General features: G+C 43.8%; 1 protein-coding gene across 2 annotated transcripts; it reads left to right on the forward strand.

Moving 5' to 3' along the window:
* The first annotated feature begins 6,328 nt into the window (after positions 1 to 6,328).
* Tdrkh (tudor and KH domain containing) lies at positions 6,329 to 9,581 on the forward strand. 2 transcript variants are annotated; one of them, XM_038311715.1, is made up of 5 exons: positions 6,329 to 6,452; positions 7,143 to 7,249; positions 7,910 to 8,099; positions 9,024 to 9,163; positions 9,252 to 9,581. In XM_038311715.1, the coding sequence occupies exons 1-5, from the start codon at positions 6,329 to 6,331 to the stop codon at positions 9,579 to 9,581; spliced, it is 891 nt and encodes a 296-aa protein (XP_038167643.1). The 2 variants fall into 2 exon arrangements, with proteins under 2 accessions (XP_038167643.1, XP_038167644.1); XM_038311716.1 differs by lacking the exon at positions 9,252 to 9,581 and having other exon boundaries at positions 7,910 to 7,999; positions 9,024 to 9,125.
* Positions 9,582 to 15,329: the final 5,748 nt, after the last annotated feature.

The raw sequence follows: 15,329 nt of genomic DNA on the forward strand, positions 1-15,329 counted from the left end.
AATGAACAAATATTAAACTTCAATAACCAATAAAATATTAACAAGGCATGCAAACAATTTACAAAAAAATACAGTGCACGTAAACATATTACATACAACCCTACTTACAATAAAGAAAATGAAAAATTGCAATGAAATGATAATTTCCAATGTCAGATTGTCTAAACAATTAAGGTGTGTGACCACATACAGTTTAAGTATGCTATCGAATAGGTCCTTTTCATGGATGCCTGATAGGTGCAAAACCTTTTTAACTTCTGTGGAAGGCACTCTGGCAATATTAAGTCAAATCTTTTTCAAAATTTGGAAAAATCTTGACAGACAAATCTTTGCAAAGCTGTGTACATCCAAATGAAATGACAAGGTACACGTCTTCGAGCTGGTATTTCCGTGGAGATGTAGTCCGTGGAGCAAAGAGAAGCTGTGCGTGGTGATATGTGCCCAGGTGGATCTGTTTGAGGCACGCTTCATCTACAGAGAGAGACGCCGTCTCAAAACAAACAAACAACAACAACAACAAAAAAACTGGTCTACATAGGGAGTTCCAAGTCAGCAAGGACTGCATAGAGATACCTTTTCTTTTTTCGTTGTTTTTGGTTTTTATTTTTTTTTATTTTTTTGAGACAGGGTTTCTCAGTAGCTTTGGAGCCTGGGATTAAAGGCATGGCCCACCACCGCCTAAATGATGCCTTGTCTTAAAATTAAAACATATTAAAAGTACAAAGTGAAGTATGCTTGAAAAAAAACGTGTTAAAGTTCTGGCTAAACACATGTTTTACATCCATGTCATATCTTGAGATTTAACCATGAGGCAGAGAGGTATGTTGCTATGAAAAGCTTTCTAAGCCAGGCGGTGGTGGCTCACCTCTTTAATCCCAGCACTGGGGAGGCAGAGGCAGGTGGATCTCTGTGAGTTCGAGGCCAGCCTGGTCTATAGAGCTAGTTCCAGGACAGGCTCCAAAAGGTACAGAGAAACCCTGTCTTGAAAAACCAAAAAGAAAGAAAGAAAGAAAAAAAAGGAAAGAAAAGAAAAGCTGGCTTTCTATATTATATAAATAAGAAATTTACAGCCGGGCGGTGGTGACAGGCAGCAATCAGGAGGCAGGGAGCAGGTTGATCTCTGTGAGTTTAAGGCCAGCTTGGTCTACAGAGCAAGTTCCAGGGCAGGCTTCAAAGCTACTGAGAAACCCAGTCTCAAAAAAACAAAAACAAAAACAAACAAAAAAAGGACAAACAACCCCCCCCGAAATTTACTAAATTATATGTACAGCATTTTTTTCAACATTTATATATGTTTTAACTATGGCTTGTCTTATGAAAAATTTCCCAAGAAACTGGTTGCATTGGTTACTTCTGAAGAAACATTTTCTTCAATAACCATTGTTATTTGTGAATCTTCTAGGTGAATGTATTATTTATCCAAATATGTTTTTTGAATGACTAGAGGTCGAGCACGTCTAAGCCCCAGCTACTCAAGAACCTGAACAGAACTTGAGGACAGCCTGGGCAACATACCAAGCACCGATCTCTAAAATAACAGTGATAACAATAACAATAACGGGGAAACTGACTCAACGACATATGAATGACCAGACACAATTTTGTATCCACTCAGCTATTGTTTATTGAGTGCTCATCACGCTCCAGGCATGCCAGGTGATAGCGCAAACCATCTTTCAGTGACTCAGAGCAACTCAGCCCTCGCCACAGTGCAAAGGCTGTGGCAGGACCAACCGTTCCTAACGGTACGGGAACTACCCAGGCGGCGGCTGGAATTCAGTTTTTCAAGCAAACCGCTGCCTACCAAAGCCTCCCTTTCTGCGGGGCCGGGGCCGGGGCCGGGGCCGGGGCCGGGGCCGGGGCCGGAGTCGGGGCAGACGGGCCGCGCTCCACCCGTAGCCCCCTTCCCCGGGTGGCCACTTTCTGTTCACATGGAGTGTCCGGGGCTCGGCCGCCGTGGTGAAGCGTCCGCCCCATGTCACTCCTTTACCGTACTTGCTTTAACAGATTAGCAGGCCAAGAAGGGGGTGGGGAACGATCCAGGGAGAAAGTCTTAACAAATCAGTGCCGCCGCACCGCCCATCACGAGGGGGCTTCCCCCGAGGCCGCAGAGGTGATTCAGTAGGGCCGGGGATACCCATGAGTGACCCGAGCCCCCGGAGCCGCGGAGCGCTGCAGTGCCTCGAGGGCTGAGGCCGCGCGACCTCAGCTCGGAGAAGGATCCGGGACTGCAGGAGCCTGCAAGTGGCTCGGGAACGCTCAGCAGGTGCACGCTCCATCACCAGCTTCTGCTTCCCGCCGCTCCAACTGGCTGGCTAGCGAGGTGGGCGGGCTCGGACTTTCCATCCGGGTAATTGGACTGCAGCGCGCAGCGGCGCCCGTCACTCACGGCATCCCGCGGCAGGATTGGCTGCCACGGAGAAGCGCGATTGGTCAGACTCCAAGGCGAGCATTGATTGGTGTGGGGGCGCCGCGGGTGGGGCAGAAGACTGCTGAAAAGCCTCGCGCTGGGCGACTTCGCCGACCCAGCGACGAGGCGCCGGCGTGGGTGAGGTGCGAGGCGAAGCGTGCAGTGTGCGACTTGGAGAAGCGGTAAAGGCGGGGCTCGGGAGAGGAGTTTGGGGCTTGGGAGAGGCTGGGCGGTGGGCAGCCTGGCACCTGGGAGGCAGAAGTGCCGGCCTGAGCGTCGGGAGGCGTCTGGGATGGCTGTGCTGAGAGCTACTAACTGCAGGAAACTCGCCACAACTGTGCTTGCGCTCCTAGGCTGGCTCCTGGTGAAACGAGGGGCCTTTTGTTAATTTGCCTTTTACCTCCCAAGTTAGTCCAGCAGCTAGTTGCAGCTGCGGGATGCTTCATTATTTATCTAGTGACAGGGCCTGTGTCAAGATGGCTTGGAACTCGAGCTCCTCCAGCCTTTGCCTCTGGAGAGTTGGAAGTACAGACAAACGCCACAACACTCTGCTTTGGATTGTTTTTCTGGTCGTCTTCCTTTCTCTCTTTGCTTTTGTTTCGTTCGTTTGTGTGTTTTTGAGACAGTCTCTTGTGGTCTACCCGAACTGGCCAAGAACTTGCCCAGTAGCCAACCTTAACCTCCACCTTTCAGGTCCTAGTATTCTGGGGATTGGACACCTTTAATCGCAGCACTTGGGAGGCAGAGGCAGGCAGATCTCTGTGTTCAAGGCCAGCCTGGCTTACAAGAGATAGTTCCAGGACAGGCTCCAAAGCAACACAGAGAAACCCTGTCTCAACACCCCCCCCCAAAAAAAAAAACCCAAAATGAACTTGTTTAGGATAAATTTGAGCTCCAGATCCTTCTGCCGCTACCTCCTGGGTATTGGGATTATAAGCATGTGCCACCACACCAGGCTCAGTCCTCACCAACGTTTTAAGTAAAATCTTGGTTGGTTTGCCTGGTTTGAGCTCATTAACCCATTCCGTAATTGTTGCCGGGCAGTGGTGGCACATGCCTTTAATCCCAGCACTCGGGATGCAGAGGAAGGTGAATCTCTGAGTTTGAGGCCAACCTGGTCTACAAGAGATAGTTCCAGGACAGGTTCCAAAACTACAGAGAAACCCTGTCTCGAAAACCAAATATATATAAATTGGTAACTCGGCACAACTTTTGCAGTATCAGAAGTTAGGTTTGCCTCTTGATTCAGATGGGTATCACCCAACAAACTTGTCCTTGTCACTGGATTTCACCCTGTGACACATTCCCATCACAAATCATGTCTGAATGGAACACACCAATGTCCCATTCAGAAACCTTGACTTTCCTCTGACCTTGACACCTCTACCTTGGCACACAGTTATCAAGAGAACTGATTCTTGTGTGTTGTCATCCAACTCCATGCATGCCAGTGCATACACACGCAAGTATAAGCCTGGCATGTGCTATGAAAATGTGTTTGGGATACTGTGAAAGTTCGTATGGACTTTAATCCCAGTACTCGGGGGGGCAGAGGCCCGCGAATCTCTGAGTTCGAGGCCAGCCTGGTCTACAAGAGCAGGTTCCAGGACAGCCAGGGCTACATAGAAACAATTTCTTAAAAAAAAAAAAAGCATTTGTGTAATACCACACAAATTTTTGTGAAGTTTTATTTACTGGCTGTTGACTAACAGAACTGATGTTTACCCAGTAATTTGGGAATGTACCCTACAAAAATAACAGAACCTCAGACCATGTTAGGAAAACCTCTTTCCCCTAAAAAGGTATGGAAAAAGTGCGGTAGTGGGGAAAGTCAGAGGTGCTAATACATGTGTCTGATCCAACTATCAGACTAAGGCAAGAGGGTCCAGAGATCAGACCAGCCTGGGCAATTTAGGCTGTTCCAGAAACAGGACACGGGGAAGAAGGGTATAGGTCAGTAGTGAATGCTTCCACGGTTACCCATTCTTAAACTGGTAACTATCCCAAATTGACAAGACGCCTGAATGCCCAAGGCAATAAAAGGTTTTGGTTTTTTCCTCAGACTGTAATCTGGTCAAGATTAAATTTATTTAAAACTACTGACTTGGATCAAGTGGTGGTGGCGGCACATGTCTTTAATCCAAGGCAGGCAGGCAGATATCTTGTGAGTTTAAGGCCAGCCTGATCTACAGAGAATTCAAAAAAGCTACTGACTAGGAAAAAAGATTTGGTAAACCTCTGATAGATTCTTTGAAGAATTTTATTCTGTCTTGGTCAGTAAAGCTTACCAGGGCCCATGGTTATGCAAGTAAGCTTTTGTGGCTGTTTGTGGTGCTGAAGTTTGGGACCTTGAGACACAGGCATGGGAACTCTACCATTAGGCTACACCCAGACTATACTAGATGCAATTCTCATCTCTTTGCCAGGATACTGCTCCTGGGTGTGAGGTTTCCACACCAGTGTCTTAATTTTCCTTCTAGGCTTCCAGGGAGAACACACTTAAAACAAGTTTTACTCCAAAGTAGGTTTTCTGTATTGATAAATGTTTTTAGCTTTACTAGAATAAAACTAATTTTTTGAGATAAAGATAATCTAATTTTATGTGTGCATACCTGTATGTTCATGGACTTGTGTGTACATGTAGATACTTGTGCATATGGAAGCTTAAAGTTGACACCAAGTGTCTTCTTCAGTTGCTTTCAATTTTATTTACTGAGAAAAGGTACCTCACGCAGAGCTCCCCAGTTCGGGCTAGTCTTGCTATCCAGTTAACCCCATGGATCTAGTGTCTGCCTCTCAAGTGCTAGAATTAAAAATAGCCACAGTGCCTGAGTTTACATGGGTCCTGGGGATCCAAATTCTGGGACTTGGGCTTATTATATATCAAGCATGTAGCATTGCCCCAATCCAGCATTTTATTATCTGGTGCTACTATATCATAATGTAATGACATTGTATATGTTTTCATCATCTATGTTTTCTACCAGTGTTTATTTTTGAATTGAAGTTGATCAAAATAAAGAATTGTGACATTGTTACCCTGAAAGTTTAAATAACGAAAGTTATGAGAAACTTCTAAAATCACTTGACAAATAATAATTCATATTCTGAGTGATAGGGTGAACAAACTTTTCAGGTATATGTGTACCTCTATAAAATGAAATGGTTTCTTCCTACTTTACAGGGTTGTGTGAATATTGAATAAATCAATGCGTATAAAGTGGCGAGATAGTAGCTACTCGGCATTTTTTTTTAATCTTTGTGCTTCCACTGCCACGGTTGTATCTAGAACATAGAAGTGTTTAATGTGCTTTAACTGCACAAATAAAGCCAGTAGGTCAGAGGAAGCAGGATAACAGACAAGTACTGTGGTAGAGTGGCATGACCCACATCAGTCAGCGTTAGGAATCCCTGAGGCTTCAGAAGAGATACTACTATAGATGAAACTTGAAAGAATAGAGGAATCCCTGAGGCTTCAGAAAAGCTAGTATTAAAGATGAAACTTGGAAGAATAGAACTTGATAAAGACACTGGTAAGACTAAGACACAGGTGACGTGTCAGAGGAAGATATGGAAATAGATCCTAGTCCCCTAGCAAATATAAAACAAAAATGAGGCCATGAAAATGGCAGGCAAAAATCAGAGATTCATAGCAAAGCTAGTAAGGTTTTTTGGAGACAGTTTTCTTTGTATTCCTGGAACTTGCTCTGAAGACCAAACTGATTTTGAACTCAGAAATTCTCCTGCCTCTGCCTCCTGAATGCCAGATTTAAAGGCATGTATCACCTGTCTGGCTAGATAGTGGGTTTTTGTGTTGTGAATACAGTGTTTTCTCATTCCTCTCTACCAACCAGACAAGTGGTGGCAGAAAACTACTTCTGATTTGTTTCAGGATGTTAAATCAGAGTGCAGCAGAAAATGGCCACTGAACAAACTTCCTGGACAAGCCTGTCCACTATTCAAAAAATAGCCCTGGGCCTTGGGATTCCAGCAAGTGCAACAGTTGCCTACATCCTATACCGCCGATATAGGGAAAGCAGAGGTATGTGAACCCGTGTGCACCTGCAATAATATTTTATCTACCTATTTGTTAAATAGAAAGCTGCCCTCGCCACACCAGTACTGTTAAAATACATTTTCTGTGAGAAGGGTTTGAAAATGTCACTTCATTTGTTCTTGGAAAGCTAATTTATGAAGGGACCTTATGTCATTGACTCTTCCCCTTAGCAAACCAACCGTGTGATTTGAAAATATATGTTCATTCTGCTGCTTCTCTCCAGCTGTCGAAAGTAGACACAGCTGGACCTGGAGTACAGGTCCCAAAGAAATGTTTCAGACTAACGAATGCCTCAGACAACGCTAGCCTTTATTGCTCTACGGGAATCATGTCTTAGAGTAGCATCCCAAAAACTCATAACTTCTAGAATCTGCCTTTCCCATTTTAGCATCTGAAATAGTATCCCACAGAAAATGCCAAGTGGTCTGTGGAGGAGGGCAGGTAGTGTTCTGGGGATTGAACTTCCCTTTTGTATACACGACACCCCTATCTCAGCTATAAACCCAGGCACAGCTCTGGTATTCTGGGATCTTCTAATTTCTATTCAGGTTCTATGTATTGCATGTGGTTGAGATCCACAGTTTGTCTCTTGGATTTGTCTCTTATAGCCTGATTCAGGGGAGGGACAGTTGTAGCTTTAGGGTATTTAATTCTGATCTCTCATGGTCTACATAGAAGAGCGATTGACATTTGTTGGAGAAGATGACATCGAGATAGAGATGCGAGTTCCCCAGGAGGCTGTGAAGCTCATCATTGGTCGACAAGGAGCCAATATTAAACAGGTAAGTGTGAGCAGGCAGGGGGCTCTTCAGGCGTCGATTCTACTGCCTCCTTTCCTTCCCCTGGCCACATTACACAAAACACCCATGCCGCACGTATTTTTAAAAGAGAAACTACAGGAACATTAAACTAACTGCACTGTTTTCCTTCCAAAATTTAGTACTTCTCCTCGGATGGTAGATGATTATGCTTGAAATAGTATTTGATTGGGGTGGTTCTCAATTTGATAGCATGAATATTTTTATTGGGTAGTTAATGAGCTCCCATTAAATGACAAAGAATTGCTACCTGACTATTCCATCTTTCATTGTTTAGCTTAAATGTCCAGAAAGCAAAATCTTTGCTGGGGATGTGAGTATTGCTAAAAGTTTACTAGCACTGGGAGGATCTGGGTTTGCTCCCTAGCAGAAAAAAAAAATCTTTAATTGCAAATCCAGACAAAAACAAAGCACATGGGTTATAACCACAGAGAAATGATTTTAAATTAGCTACTATGTGGATTACCTTTTTGTCACTGATTTTCTTGCATGAATATAAGTAAATGAGGGCTATTGGTAATTTCTTGATTTAACTGAGGCATATGACTGACACTACCTGCTTCCAGGGTTTGATAGAGGTCCTTAGCTAGGACCAAATTGAAGTGTTCTTCCTTCTCTCTGCAGCTGCGGAAGCAGACAGGTGCTCGGATTGACGTGGACACTGAGGATGTAGGTGATGAGCGAGTGCTGCTGATCAGCGGGTTTCCTGTGCAGGTGTGCAGGGCCAAGGCCGCAATCCATCAGATCCTGACAGAGAACACCCCAGTGTCTGAGCAACTCTCGGTGCCCCAGAGATCTGTGGGCAGAATCATAGGTACAACTGGACAGCTTCCTCTTCTTTATTCTCTGCCTGTCTTTCCCACATTCTCAAGGGTTTTCCTGACTTCCCCAAGGGAAAACACACCTCATTCAGACTTTACTTTTTTTCTTCAGAACTGCTGTTTTAAAAATATTCAAATAGGTTTCTGTGAACCAGCAAGATGGCTCAGTGGATAAACTGCTGCCAAGCCTGACTACTTGCGTTCCATCCCATGGTGGAGGGAAAGAACCAAGCTGCCCTCTGACCTCCACACAAACCACACATGTACACACACAATAAGTAAAGACTTACTTTTTTTAGAATAAGATTTTTTACAGGGATGCTAGAGATGTCCATAGTGTCCTAGACCTTTGAAGAAGGCAGTAATCCAGAGGTTACCTATCATGCTTTTCCCCAGATCATTCCTTAGTGCTGCTACTAGAGAAAAGAAGTGTCTTGTTTTCAGCTTCAAGTTCTGACACACTCTGGACCATGTGTCTCACAGAGGGAAATGTAAAGTACAGCTGCTGTGTAGCCAAAAAGTGGACATGTCCTGAAGTTAATCCTCCAATTAAAGTGGTTAAAATAGAGTTCTGTATTCTTTCCTACAGAAGTTACTTTGGGGGGGGGGGAGCTGGAGAGATGGCTCAGAGGTTAAGAGCACTGGCTGCTCTTCCAAAGGTCCTGAGTTCAATTCCCAGCAACCACATGGTGGCTCACAACCATCTGTAATGAGTTCTGGTGCCCTCTTCTGGCCTGCAGGCATACACACAGACAGAATATTGTAAAAAAAAAAAAAAGTTACTTCGGTAGCTCCTTATTTACTATCTTACATTCTATTCAAATTATGAGAACTGATTTCTTTTTGGAACATGTAAAAAAATAGTGATTTCTCTATAGTGGATATTGGTCAGGACAGCTTTTTCTGTATTAATGTAGGGAGAGGTGGCGAGACTATTCGCTCTATCTGTAAGGCCTCTGGAGCCAAAATCACTTGTGACAAAGAATCAGACGGAACCTTACTACTTTCAAGACTTATAAAAATCTCAGGAACACAGAAGGAAGTGGCAGCAGCGAAGGCAAGTATACCAAGAATAAGGGTGGCCCTTCTGCCCATCCTGTCATTATCTGGCTACACAGAAATGACCCCTCTCTCATTTCCCACAGCATCTGATACTGGAGAAAGTTTCAGAAGATGAAGAGCTTCGGAAAAGAATTGCCCATTCTGCAGAAACCAGAGTCCCACGAAAGCAGCCAATCAGTGTGCGAAGAGAGGAAGTGACAGAGCCAGGTGGAGCTGGCGAAGCAACTTTATGGAAGAATACCAATTCTAGCATGGAGCCAGCTGCACCCCTGGAGGTTCCTCTCTGCAAAGGAGGTGGTGATATGGTTGTTACTGGATCAAAAGAAGCTTCCTGGGAGAAACCTAATGATGACAGCTTTCAGTATTCTGATGCCCTGAGCAGTCCAGAGACATCCATGTTTGAAAGTATGTAATGAAAAGGAGCCTATTAGATTAACCAACCTAAAATAGGAAATCTCTGTTTTTGTGATTTCCATCTCTGTCATCATAGATAATGCCTTTTGGCTAATAGTTTACTTAGAGTAATACCAAACATTAATTTTCCAAGTACAGCTAATGAAGAAAAATAAGATATAAATATGTCGACAAAAACAGATCTAAGTAATCAATTACATTTTTATTATAGTTTCTTTACACATCTTGTATATGAGTGCGTGCTTGTATGTATATATTCATGCAGGGATTGGGGGGTATTCACATGAGTACACGCATACATATATATGCAGGGAAGCCAGAGATCAACTTTGTTTTGCTACCCAGGAACCATTCACCTTATTTTTTTTTTTCAGATGAAGCCTCCTTACTGGAACCTAGAACTTGCTCACTAGGCTAACTGGCCACTAGGCTGACTGGCCACTGAGTCCAAGGGATCCTCCATCTCTGCCTCCCTAGCACGGAGGTTGGGATTACAAGCATGTGCCATCATACCCTGATTTTTATTTGGGAGCTGGGGGCAATATTTATGGCTTGCATGGCAAGTACTTTAGCAGCTGAACCAGACCCAGACATACTTTTTCATATACAACTTATTTTAAATCATGAAGTGATTTCATGTGTATATACAGTATGTTTTGAAACCTGTGCTCCCCCAACACATCTTCCTTACACTTTTTTATAACCCAATGAGTCCAACTAGTGCTATCCCTATTTGCATGGGTGTGGGGCCATCCACTGGGGCATAGGTAACCCTAAGAGGGGCTACGTCCCAAAGAAAAGTGACTCCCTCCTCCATTATCTAACAATGCCAATATTTCCAAAACTAGACATAGGGCCACAGGAACCCCTTCCTCATCCATGCTGAAATTTTAACTGGCTTGATCTTGTAGTTGACCACATCTTCTGTGAGTTCATGCATCCAAATGCCATGTAATGTCCAAAAACACCACATTTTACAACACTCCTCATCCTCTGACACATAGATTCTTTCTGTCCCCTCCTCCATGGTGTTCTGTGAGTCTGGGTCGCAAGTGTTGGGTTGCTGTAGATCTCCTGTCTATTCATATCTAGGCATACTTTTTTGCATAAGAAATTTTCAACCTGGTTTTTAGACTGCTTGTCTCATTACTGTTTCTAAATGTCATTGAAGATTGAAATGGTCATGGGCTTCCTCTATGCTAAGGTGCTTGAACATGAAAGGGCAGAGCTAAAAAAACTGGCCTTGGTTCACATAATAAATCCCTGGTAGAGAATCTGTAATAAGCAGAATTGCTGTCTGTGTCCTTATTGATCCTGCCAGGCCTAGCAGATAAAGGCTTAACCTTCACTATAATTGCTACCTCATTTGAGTCCATGGAGAATGGCTGTGTAAAATAAACTTGGTTACATAGAAAGATAAAGAAGGTACCTTTCTTTGGGCATTTTTATATGAGTCACCATTGTCCCTCTACAATTTCTAAAATGATAAATGGCCACTGGATATTTGTGTCTTCTCCCTAATGCAGTATCCCCATTCCAAAGGTGGTACTGATGTGGTCACCATCCTTACCCCTGTGTTTAGTTCCTAGTACTGACTTCAGTTCTGATGAGTACCGCGAAGTATATGTTTCAGCTTCTGAACACCCCAACCACTTCTGGATCCAAATCATTGACTCCTACAGCCTCCAATTAGATAAACTTATCAGCGAGATGACCCAGTATTATAACAATACTCTGGTGAGTTGCTGTAGGGGAAGGCTAGGCTGGGGCTTACCTTTCTCAATGTCAAATGTTCCTTTCTTGCCGTACTCTTTTAGCTATCACTTGGAAATAACCTCTCCTGACTTTCCATCCCCACGTTTAGCCTGAAGACTTGATTCTGCATGTAGGAGACATTGTAGCAGCACATTTAAATCTAGATGGCTGCTGGTATCGAGCCCAGATTCTTGGTACCTTGGAAAGTGGGAATTTGGACCTCTACTTTGTTGACTTTGGAGATAATGGAGATTCCCCAGTGGAGTCTCTAAGAACTCTTAGGTGAGCAAGAGACCTGTTAGGATCCAAGCTGTTGGCTCATATCTGCCATATAAAGCTGGGGAGCTATTGGCATATGTCATCAAGGAGATTTAGAAGGAAACGTGTATACCTGGGATTCTAATTTCATTAAAATTAATCTCTAATTTTAGGAGTGACTTTCTAAGCCTTCCGTTTCAAGCAATAGAGTGCAGTCTAGCACGGATTGCCCCCTCAGGTAAACCAGTTATACCGCCTATTGACTTTACCGCCAAACAGTAACCTCCATACAACATGTAAGGAATTGCCCATTCCCAAGTTTTCTGAGTTTGGAGACTCAGGTACCTTATTAGCACTAGAAAGGAAGACAGAAACTTACTTGGCAGTCAGATGCAGACGCACCAAACAAGAATATGAGTACATTCCTGGAGTACATACTGGGTTAGGATGCATCCACCTCTTACAGCTCTGAGGCTCACACCCTTGTTTTCCCCTATGATCTTCCAGGTGAGCAGTGGGAAGAGGCAGCGCTAGATGAGTTTGAAAGACTCACTCACTGTGCTGGCTGGAAGCCCCTCGTGGCCAAGCTCTCCAGCAACGCCCAGACTGGAATCTCAACTTGGCCACAAATCTATTTATATGATACCAGCAGTGGGGAGGTAAGGGTGAGGTTCATACATTGCTTGTAGTCTCGTCGATATTTTCTTTCCCAGAATCCTTACACTCTGAAAGATCTGACTGACCATCTCACCCCATTTTGGTTGCAAATTTGCTCTCCCTTACAACAGAACATTATTGCTTTCTCGTTTTTCTTTTTTAGAAACTTGATATTGGGCTAGAATTGGTTCGTAAAGGATATGCAATAGAACTTCCTCAAGACATAGAAGAAAACAGAACTGTCCCAGATATGTTGAAGGACATGGTGAGTCACTATAGTCATTTAAGGTGCTTCCAGGAAAATTGAGTGCTTAGAGGCACAATGAAGGCATCTAGTCATAAACACTTATATCAATTTTACTTAAGATTTTAATGATTTTTTTCATATGTGTGTTTGCCTACATGTTTTATCTTTATGCCACATGCATGTAGTACCTGAGGAAGCCAGAAGAGAGGGTGATGGTACCCCTGGAACTGGACTTAGAGACAATTGTGAGCTGCCATGTGCATGCTGGGCACAGAACCTGGGTGATCTAGAAGAACAGCCATTGCTCTTAACCTCTGTGCCATCTCTAGCAGTTATTTTTTAATCTTGTGTGTGTGTGTGTGTGTGTGTGTGTGTGTGTGTGTATCTTTATAATGCATACTAAATGTGTGAATGCTCATAAAGGAGACATTGGATTTGCTGAAGGTGAAGTAACAGGAGGTTGTGAGTCATCTTACGTGGGTGCTGGGAATCTGACTTGGGCCCTCCAGAAAAGTAATATGTGCTCTTAACCGCTGAGTCATCTCTAGCCCCACTTCAACTTTAATGAAATGAAGCTTATACCCTCATGAGAACCTTTAGACTATATTTTCCAGGCTGAATGAAAATGCAATCAAAAACATTGTGTCTCTCTTAGTAGTCAACTTGAGCAACTGCCTTAACCAAACCTGTTATCAGAATGACAGGCTTCTCCCTTTCCAGTTGCCAAGGTACTTCCTTTTTATTTTTCCATAAGGCCGCCGAAACAGATGCTGAGACCAAAGAGAGCCCAATAGAGATACCAGAAACCCTGACCATCCTCAACGTAACAGGTACAGTTATACTTTCATATAGCATCTGTGCAAGTCCAGATCAGGGAGGTTACTTGCAGCTTGATTTGGGACTGGTAGAGTACTTGACTGACATGCGCAGTTAGATCCCCAGGACTGCATCAGACCAATTCCAGTACTGGTAAGTGGAGGGAGGAGCAGCATAAGATCAGGGTCAACTCCAGTCCGCACTGCATGCAACCATGTCTAAAAACACATGGCTCTTAGGACATTGAACACCAACCACCTGTTTTCCTGCTGAGCTTCACTGGCCATGCCTGCTGGAAACAAGCTCACGTTCTCGTTTCTCCTCACTAGAAGGCGAAGGCTCTATGTCGTCTGATATCCTTGATGACATAATCTGGTATTAAGTCTGGGCTTCAGCTGCTGGACCAGCCATCTGCTTTTTACTGTAAGTGGTGCCGTAGCAGCAGGAAAGGAATGAGGGGGACACAAGGGCCTTCAATCCCTCCTCCCTGTGCTCTGTGTGTTTCTCTGGAACATCTTTGATGCAGCTTAACTTGTCTCAAAGCCCTTTTAAGTTTTTTTCTCTGTCTTGGCAGGATTTGGTGCCAGGAGAGGAATGTGTGACAGATCCATGAAGTCCTTTATTTCACATGGTGTGGCTTTCTCTGGATCAAATCGTTTTCTGTTCCATTGGACCTACCACAAAGTGATAGATGGAGACAAATAGATTTCTCCTTCACTCCTGGCTCCTCTCCATCTTTCCGTGTTTGGATGCTGCTGTGTAATTCCCAGCCTCATTTCTGACTCACCTTCCCAGGTGGTTGTAGTAATAGGAAGTGTTTGGACTCAAGACTGGAGTCGGCGGGAGACAAAGAGAAATTGGCATATGTTTAAAAGCCTCGCAAAGAGGGGAGTACTACCTCTCATTCTCAGTGCTGAGGTGACTGGAGACAGTTCTTTTGAAACAGTCCTTCAGCTATAAATACAGGCAGAAGAAATGGAAAGGTAACAGGAAATGCTGTAAATTTCTAGCATGTTTCTGTATACAGCCACCGAGAGAAAGGTGTAGTTCTGCTTAAATAATTTGGGATTGTTTGCCGAATAAAGTTCTTTATAAAATTATCTAAAACCATATGCTCGTCACAACTTGTATGCCTCTGAGTAAAGTCTCTTCTGAGTAAATCTTGATAGTAATTGCCTGCTGCCTCATATACAGAGGCCCATCTTGAAAGATGTATCCATCCCATACAAACATAGTCTTTGCTGTTACTTCACAAGTCACACAAAGCCTACCTGCCCTGTGAGAGGAGGCCTGGATCAGGACTCTAGAAACGGGGGGTCTAGGAATAGGTCTTTAGTGTAACCTTGCTGAGCCCTGTCTCATAGCGTCTCTTTGTTGCTTCAAATTTTTTGGACCCAAGTAGTATAAAGACATTAAGGAAGAAGAAGTTTGAGCATGTCTTAGAGTTCTGGAGGAACCTAAACAGGTTCCAACTGGTAGAGCACTGATGTGTGCTCAGTCTGACAGTGGGGTTCCTATACAACAGGCTCTGAACCCATTCACTTCTGTTTTCCTTAGTGCTGCTTTCCCTGAAGGTCGGAGGTCATGACTTGCAGCTCATATTAAAGCTCATCAAAACCAACTGGCTGCTCTTGCAGAAAACCCAGGTCCAGCTCCCAGCACCCACAAGGTGGCTCACAGCCATCCTGTAATTCCAGTCCCAAGCAATCTAGTGATCTCTTCTAACCCCTGTGGGCACTATGCATGCATATTGTATACATGTATGCATGTAGGCAAAACATTCAGGCACATAAATTTAAAGAAATAAAACAACTGTGGCACACAAACACCTCAGCACTTGGGAGGTGCTACATGAGACATGTCTCAAAAAAAAAAGTATATCCCCTTTCTTGTGCTCATTATGTCTTGAGTGTCCCCTGCCATTTTTGCAGTATACCACAGTACTTGCTGTCTAGAATGTTCTCTTGTTATCTGTTGTAATACTATTCCTTAGGATGTATATACTTTTCTCTGG

This window comes from Arvicola amphibius, chromosome 14 (assembly GCF_903992535.2).
Source record: "Arvicola amphibius chromosome 14, mArvAmp1.2, whole genome shotgun sequence".
In the NCBI taxonomy this organism is placed as follows: domain Eukaryota; kingdom Metazoa; phylum Chordata; class Mammalia; order Rodentia; family Cricetidae; genus Arvicola; species Arvicola amphibius.